This window comes from Tuber melanosporum (assembly GCF_000151645.1).
Source record: "Tuber melanosporum whole genome shotgun sequence assembly, scaffold_29, strain Mel28".
Classification (NCBI taxonomy): Eukaryota; Fungi; Ascomycota; class Pezizomycetes; order Pezizales; family Tuberaceae; genus Tuber; species Tuber melanosporum.
The window spans coordinates 638,587-647,745 of NW_003298963.1; the positions used below are offsets into that span (position 1 = coordinate 638,587).

The 9,159-nt window shown below is 44.5% G+C and overlaps 1 protein-coding gene; it reads right to left on the bottom strand.

The window, feature by feature from the left end:
* Positions 1–5,104: 5,104 nt before the first annotated feature.
* GSTUM_00006667001 (uncharacterized protein) lies at positions 5,105–6,679 on the bottom strand. XM_002838847.2 has 4 exons: positions 6,487–6,679; positions 6,022–6,434; positions 5,441–5,963; positions 5,105–5,370 (listed from the first exon to the last, which is right to left on the bottom strand). Exons 1-4 carry the CDS (start codon positions 6,625–6,627, stop codon positions 5,173–5,175), a joined length of 1,275 nt encoding a protein of 424 aa, XP_002838893.1. The 5' UTR covers positions 6,628–6,679; the 3' UTR covers positions 5,105–5,172.
* Between the last annotated feature and the right edge of the window lie 2,480 nt (positions 6,680–9,159).

Below are 9,159 nucleotides of genomic sequence, written 5' to 3' on the forward strand. Positions count from 1 at the left end.
GATGTTGACCTTCTGTCAGACTTCCTGGTCGCCCGGGGGTGTCCATTGAACCTGTGTCAGTGGGTGCGAAGATGGACGTCCTGCCGGTCAATTCGCTTCCGGTTTAATGAATACATCTCTAAGGCCTACTATGTCAGCAAAGGGGTGCCTCAGGGCTCGCCTCTCTCTCCTTTTCTTTTCGGGGCCTACGTGGCGGATATATTCACACCGCGAATGCGCTACTCCCCTGGGGTCCAACAATTGGTGATCTCATATGTTGATGACGGGGTCCTCATGGTGGCTGCAGAGTCTTGCAACGCTGCCCCGTACCATGCGGGGGAAACTTTTGCAGACTGTGATCGTATAGCAAGGGCTAGGGGGATGGGGTTTAGTGCCCTCAAGACCCAGTGGATCGGGTTTGGGGACAGGGCGTGGGGGGGTATGGAGTTGTTGGAAGAGATGGTTTTGCCTTCTGAGGATTTACGGGTTCTTGGGTATAGGTTTAATGTATTTTTTAATTTTTCTTCTCATGTAAAGTATTGGTTGGAAAGAGGGTTAGGTGTTAGGAGAAGAATTTCGGCGTTGGGAAGGAGGTTTGGGAGTGTTGGAGGGCTTGGGGCATGAGAGACTTACCGCTTGGTGCAGGCAGCATATCTTCCGACTGTGTATTATGGGCTTGAATTTGTAACCGACCATGGGTCATATGTGAAACAGATTCAGGTCCACGTCAACGGCTGCCTCCGATCAGTCTTCCGGACCCCCATGAGGCTGGCAAACAATATACTGCTGGCTGAGTTCGGAACACCACCTGTTGCCATCCAAGGGAGGTATCTGCAGAGGAGGTGCTACAGCCGATTTATTAACTACCGGTACTGTGATCAACACCCGTGGTTCAGTGAAATACGGCATGACTGGAAACAGGAAGGAATGGTGGCACACCGGCAGAACTCGGACAAGGAACTCACCTGCCGCCCCACGATTACGATTGGGAAGGACAAGGCGGTGATGGCTGCACGCCACTATTCGCTGTACACAGATCTCTGCAAGTTCTCGGATGTGGTTATATACACGGACGGGTCCAAGTCCGCTGAAGGGGCTGGTGCGGCATGGGCAAGTACTTTGAGACAAGCGAAGCCCTGACCTGTGTCGACGGGTGCTCGGTTCCCCCGTCTTGGAGCATTGTTGAATGCGAGCTGTTTGCAGTTGTTTGTGCACTCCGATATGCCCGAATGATGGCCAAGAGGCGCCCGGTCCATGTGTTTCTGGACTGTGTGCACGCCCTCATCCTGGTGGATGGGATGTTTCTGGAAGGAGATTCGGCTGAAATGTGGGAAGTTATGGCGCCATTGTTTAATGAGTTCAGCTATGTCAACATTAGCTGAGTTCCGGGACACATGGGCATTGACGGCAATGAGACGGTGTACAAAAAAGCTAAGGCCTGCGTGGGGCGCCCATTGCGGCCGCTGAGTTGGGAAGGGGTAAGCTTTGGGATCGGGCATGTGGCATTGGCCCGAGAATTGCGAAAAGCAGAGTGGGGTTCATGGCACGACAGGGAGGGACACGGGTATTATGCTCGTGAACCTAGGGCACCTCGACATCTTCGAGGCCTCACCCATATGGACTCCTATGTTTTACTGAGAATTCGTAGCGGGACCGGTTTGGTAGGGCATGACAGCTGTGCAGGGAAGGATGATAGACACCACTGGACTGAGTGCCCCCGCTATGCTATAGGGCGGCCCGCTAATGAGGACTTGTACAAGGATACGACGATATTGCAGTGGAAGTCCTGGTGGGTAAGCTACAGGTGGTTAGGCCTAGGAATTCCCCGGCATGTTGAGACGGTGGATGGGGAATTGGTAGTGGCAGGTAACCTCTTTGACGGCACACTGATAGTGGAAAGAAGTGGTCAGTTGGCGACGGTAGGGGACCCCACGACCTGCACCCAGTGTGAGAAGAAACATGATGGCAGTGGATACGTTCTACCGGGGTTGGTAACCATGCCGAAGAAGTGGTTTTTCTTGCCCGACCAGCGACGCTGTGATATGTCCCTGCTGTGGGACTGCGATTTCAGCGACGGCCACCCAGAAACGAGTCACCTTCACCGAACACTTTGAGAAAAAGCCCCACTATTTACGAACGTATCACGATTGGTTTTGGCATTCTCGGCACCAGCAATGGGACGAGCTGGACCTCGCGACTCGGACGTTGGTGGTTTTGCGGTGGGCTAAGACAAAAGGGTTGTTGAAAGAGGAGCGATGTTCATTTTGTGGGATGGTTCTGGCCGAGGGATACGTGGACCTGGGACTACACTATAAAAAGACGGAAGGATGTTAGGATAGACTATATGTTTCCTTTGTTGAGTATGTGGGATAGATTGTGTTGGAGGCGGATAGGGGTGAGGGTATGAGACGGTGGCTGGGTGGCGAGGTGGGAAGACGCATTAATCCGGGACAGTACTAGTTGCTGCGAGCGCCCGTGAGCCCATTTAGGTAGTGATTTTTGGGATTTATGTTTGGGGGGAGTGATTGCGAGGCGGAATAGTCTGCAGTAGTGTATTTTAGATAGATTTGTTTTATGGGGCGTGGGGGAGACTGGTCGTATGCCGGTGTCAGCGGTACTAGTATAAATAAAATTAGATTGAATTCTAAGTACTTTTTCTACTTATTACTTTAACGAATATAAAACATCTTTATGATCTTTATCTTTATTACAACGTTATTGTTACGCCAAGAAAAGTCCTTCAAGAAGACGAGTTAGAGAAAGCTTACGATAGGCGTTCCCGATAGAAGACAAAGGTCTTGTACTATCGGTAACGTAGTCAGAGGCCTAGAGCTATCGTAAGACAAGGAAAGAAGAAGACAGAAAGACAAGTATCGTTTCCTGTCGCCAAGAACTAACTATCTAGAAAGGGATCGTTACAGACTGGCTCAAAACTCTCTGCCAATTGAATAAAATCATGCCACTTGACCTCCAAGCTGACAGAATATTTCTCTCACTCATTGCCCTTGTCCTTACCTTGTGGTATATTGGATAAAAGTTACCTTTATGCATTGCCCAATTGGGTCTATGATCGTAGAAAAAGTCTTCCAACTCCTTTCGATAACTGGTTCTCATTGGTGAGAAGATTCCAATATCTAAAAGTTGAAGAACATGGATTGTATACACAGGAAGACATATCAGGTGGATGTTCATCTTAATACAGTGTTCAATGAACTCGATATTGTTCACATGAGAGCTGTGTCCATCTAAAACCAGTATTCGATAATCCTTAATTCCATTTTCTGGCCTTGTTTTTAGTTCAAAGATGTTTACCAACCACTCTAATGTGATCTGCGTTGTGGTGTACCCTGCCTTCGAGTATGTAAAATAGGCATCTGTATTCTTCTCATAGTTGATGTTACTATGATGCCCCATCAGGTGGACATTCGAGGTATGAATAATAAGAGGCGGAATCGACTTTTCATTGCCAGAAATGGCTTCCACAACTGTAACCCAAGACTGCTTCCCATCTTGCATAATCCTTGGATTCTTCCTACCAGTACGGTATAAGATTGTCCCACTATCTTCTACACCCATGGCAAATCCCTTCTCATTGGTATTACAAGTAATTTTCGGCTTGATATGATATTTGTAGTGCATATTATAGAGGTGATTGAGGTGTTCTTTGAAAGTTTCTGGATCAGTGGCAAGGGATCGCTGCTTATCCAAGGTCTTCCCAACCTTGGATTGAATATCTGGATGTCTTGTAATAAGCCAATCAACCCAATACTTCCCAATTTCTCCAGTGTTGCCTTTCATTTTCTGCAACTAGTACACCATATCTAAAACATGTCTCCAGCGGAAAGGTATTCCTCTATCATCACAGTCTTTGATCCTGTCAATAATAACACTCTCTTCAACCTTGGTAAGTAGTTGCTGCTGCTCATGAGCCTCTGGGGCAGGTGTAGTCTTATATCAAAGGCGGTTTTGTAAAGTTGTATTAGAAAGACTAAAGAGTGTGGCAATTTTACGTACTGAGAGCTCAGGATGGTCAATTCTGTACTGCAAAGCAGCTTGAATAATGCTCTTCTTATCGGCTTTCTTGGGAGCCATGAAAAATTGGATTTGGATAGCTTGTTGTTGAAAGTTTGTATAATGTAGAAGTGTTGTATTGTAACTCAAATATTTGAGAAAAATAAAGAATCTGATGATATAACAGAATAGCCTGTTTCAAGAACTTGCTGCCTTGACCTGATATTTTTCCTACATCAACCTGAGACCTATTTCCTAACTACTGGGTATTAATCTTCAGGACTTTGCTAAACCTGAGCTCCCATAACAAGCATTTATACCAGAGTGATATATGATGATTATGGGATGTCAAAGGTTTATCTTTAGATATTTTTGCATTATACTTTAAAGTTACAAGGACTGGGTCTATAGCTTTTAATATATGAAATATTAGGTCCTAAGAGCAAATGTTGGGTTGGTAGTTGCAATTTTTAATGTTTTTACAAGTAGGCCAAAACTAACCCATTTCTAGGGGTTGACCCATAACTAGGTATAATGCGTTACATTCTCTCGACAGACCTATTCAGAAAATAGCTTATTAGTACATCTTAACTAGAGGGTGCTGGTGATACCAGGAGACCAGTGCGACTATTAAAGAGCGAAGAAACCGGAACCTTAAAGAAAGGCTCTAAAGACTAAACTCCACTCGAGATTTTAAAACCCTCTGGTAAAGGCATGCTCATCCAATTCCACAAGTTCAGTTGCTTTTGCTATATCTTGGGAAAGCAGTTAGTTTTTACTTCACTTACACCCGAGGCACTGTATTCCGGTGAGAATATTGTAGATAAACCTCTTCCGTATGATTGTCTCGATCGAAATTTGGGGCAGTGCCCATTTTCTATGCAGGTATTCGTATGAACCCCCGCAAAGCTCGAACAAGACATCCTGTGTACTTTCCTCCCATCCTGAAAACCTGTGCCCGTCACGAAAAGGTTATTTGTCCCTTTGGCCATGTCAACATTTCCAATCACTTCACCATACCCTCTGAATGAACGCCTGTACTCACCTTCGGCTAAGATACCGGTATTTTAATACTGCCGGTTTCCCAATCGCTTTGTCAAATCTCATCCCTGTATTCCGTTTGTGCTCACAAAAGTTGTGTTTATATTCCCGTAATCACTCCCACTCAACCACTGCTCTCTACTATACACTCTCAATCCGTTGAACAACAAGTGCTGTCGCCCCACCTCCACCATTGCAAATTGCCGCCACGCCGTACTCTCCCGGTTCAAGAACGTACAACAATGTTGTCAGAATCCTGGATCCTGACGACCCCAATGCGTGCCCTAAACTGATCGCTCCTCCTTTAACATTGACCTTGGCAGGATCAAGGCCGAGAACCTATTTACGAAATCAGCCCTATTGCCGAAGATGAGAGGTGATCGAATAAAAGATGTTTAATTTCAAGTACCTTCTCGTTAACCTTGCTAACGACGGCAAACGCTTCGTTGATTTCCCATTTTGCAATGTCCCCAACTCCCAAACCAGCTCTCTCAAGCGCCTTAGGGATAGCAAGGGTTGGAGCTAAGGGAAAGTCGATAGGCTTTGTGGCGGCGTCGGCATAGCTGACTATTCTCACAAGCACTCCACTATTCCCCCCGTATTTCCGCGCCATAGACTTATCTCCAATGACAACCGCACTTGCTCCATCGCTGAATGTGCTCGCGTTCGCAGCTGTTATTGTACCCCCTTCCACCTGGAATGCAGGCCTAAGAGTCGGGATTTTGTCCAACTTTATAGCCTCGTATTCTTCGTCTTTCGCAATAATTACATCTCCTCTTCGTGTTGCGACGGTAACTGGAGTAACCTCCTCTGCAAAGGCTCCGGAATCCCAGGCCGTCTTTGCTCGCCGGTAGGACTCGATCGCATATGCATCCTGCTCCTCTCGCGAGATGGAAAGGTTCTTGGCGGTATTCTCGGCGCAGTTCCCCATGCTGGATTGCCATATTAGCCCAATTCCTACAACCATCCGCCAACACACCCATCACTTACTGAATCTGATCGTATACATCCCAGAGCCCATCTTTGATCAAGCCATCCTGAACTGTAACATGCCCAAATGAAGGCGTACTTCGAGGGTAATAATATGGCACTTGGCTCATATTCTCCATACCTCCAGCAACCTGTAACTTGGCAAAACCCAGCTGGACGTTCTGTGCAGCAAGCGTAACACTCTTAAGACCCGAAGCGCAAACCTTATTCACTGAAATCGCCTCAGTCGTCTCCGGTAGACCAGCGAACAAGGCAACCTGTCTGGCTGGAGCTTGGCCAAGGGACGCTTGCAACACATTGCCAAAGTAGACATCAGAGATTTCTGCAGCTGGAACACCCGCCCGAGCGATTGCCTCCCTCACAGCGTAGGATCCCAGTTGCGGGGCGGAAACGTCTTTGAATCCTCCTTGAAACTGTAGAGTATGAGCTGCTATTGGCTGTAAGCCCTTGAGTTATACAACATACCTTTCCAGTGGGAGTGCGAGCTGCAGATAAGATGTAGGCATCCTGGACCAAAGGCGACGCCGAATTGCTGAAAGCTCGAGTTCGGCAGTAGCCCACAGCGGATGGTAATTTCCGGGAGGTAACCGAACGAAGGAAGGACATTCTGGAGATTTAGAGAATGAGGAGGGTAGAGAAATGAAAAAATGAAAAAAGGGTTCCAGGCGAAAGGAACAATAGTTGGAGGGTGGAGTGGAGGAATGGAATCCCACGTGCAAGTCACCGTGGGTAAGCGAAGATCTACAAATTCCCAACCGAGTGCCGAGCCCGTTCCTACTTGAGCACAGCCGTTGAATTATGGCTGGGCTCGGCAGATCCCATCCAGAACGATGAACCGGCGCTCGAGTGCCGAGCAGGAGCACGCTAGAAAAAGCTCAACCCGGAGCAAGCAATCACGACGCCTATGAGGCTATGCTGTGGAACACACGTTGACTATTATCTTAATGCGGTTAACCACAAGTGAATTTGGCTCACCTAGAACCCTGGCAGTTATAACAGCAAATAACTGGGTAACAAGATCGTGTTTCCCTTGCGCAACTTTAAACCCTATAGGCTACACGGTAGGGTCTCCTATGGGGCAGGGATTATTTTGTGGGTTAACCTAACTTAGGCCCTGTTTGGCATGACAGAATAAAAAAACTGAGTTTTCGTGGAAATATTGGTGTTTAGCAAGCTCAAAATTATTATTTTTTTACATTAATAGGTGACATTCGTTTGGAGTATAATCAATAGTAAGATATTAATAGTATAGGTTATACTTAAAAATTGAAGTAGGAAAAAGATTTTCTTCTACTACGACCATACTATATTCAATTATCTCAATAACTCTTTAGCCATCTGTGTTTCCCATAACTACTCTTTCTACAGTTCTTTTAATCACTACTCTATCAAAGACTGCTTCTCACATAATTGCTCATTTCATGACTACTCTACATAAAAGTAACAGGCAAGCAGTATCCAAACATGAGACATCAATAAAGGTAAGTAACTGGAGGAGTAAGCAGGAGAGGAGTTATAAGGATATTTAATGGTATAACAACATTCGAAAATGGCAGCTGTTAGAGAATGCTTGACCTATACCCATACTGGAGTCAAGAGACTACCAAGATAAGAATGGTGGTAGACTAATATATACCAAAGAGAGGTACTAGGATTTAGGTATCTTAAGTGAACAAGATCTTACCTTACTGGAGATATGAGACTTAGATACTTGTAAGAGGTGGATGGTTATCCTGCTGGGTAGAGTAACCAAAACAGTCAATTTGTATGCTACCCTTAACTACTCAATGGTGTATTGAGGTAGAGTTACCCTGCCTTTGGACTATAGTTACCCTGCCATGGACTACGAGGTACTCTAGTATGGAGTCAAGTTATCCTAATTTGAAAGTAACTTGTTATATAAGACTTCCAAAGACGTTAGGAGTACTAGGATCCAATACCCATGAACCACTCTAAGAAGAGTAACCCCACTCGAAATCGGAATCTCTAATCTCCAACACCTCTCTTTGAACCCCTTATGGGTCCTACTGTTAGGTGGAGACAACCTGTAAAGACTCAGAGTTGCCTAGGCCAACCAAGATTTATTTTGGTAGATGGAGATTGTCTAGAAAGGCTTAAAATATATATACTCATTTTGTTTATAACTACTAAGAGTAAGGTAAAGTAGGTAAAATGGAATAGAATCGTAAAAACAACATTTAATTGCTAAGGTCTCTTCTCCATTGCTTGATGATATCTAAAAGCTTAGTAGGCACTTCAATATTTATATTCTGTATCTGAGTATTCATAGACTACATCTATCTATTATACAAACTATGTACCTTTCTGGCTATAACTCGCAACATCAGGTATTCTTCAAAGGTGCGAATACCTAAAGACCCTGAAAATCAACACACCCTTTTCGGTAATTATGATATTACTAATAAAGAACTATACTGTTCCCAATAGTAATTATCTGATCTTCAGAGTTATTAGACTTATAGCCTATTTCTCATGTTGAATTGAGTTGACCTCAATTGTCTCCCTTATTGATAAAATGATCAGTTTCATCTTCAGGTTGTATCTGTAAAGGTAGTCACAATTTCAACCTTCCTAGGTCACCTGACTTTTAACCTCTATAACTCTGAATCCAATTAACAAATATCTTCTAAATAAGTTCTAACTAATTTGCAGGAAGTTATTCTACCAGATTAGTAGATAATCCCTTGATCGGTAACCCTTAGTTGCTCTGGATACCAGAGTTTCAGTCATTATTCTAGCATTGGAAATTATTCCTACAACCATAATGTATTTCTGAGTCCAGTTGTAATACTCTGTAAAGTCCACTAGCTTCTGTGGTAGTGTTTCTTAGAATTCTAGATTTTTCTAGTTATCATAGGGTAGGTGTGAATGTATTGGTCTCTTGTAGAGATACTTTAACATTCAATATCATATCTTTGTACAAAAATATCCAATTACTTACAGCTCTTTCCAAAGATGTCACATCTTTAAAGCCTAGTAACTCTCTGAGCAGTTGACAGATTCACTCCATTCTACTTCCCAGACTTAGCCAAAGGTCTCCTCTCATATATCCTGCAAACAGGGTTTGGTCAGAGAGATAACAGCGACATATATAATGTTATTCTTACACCTTAAATT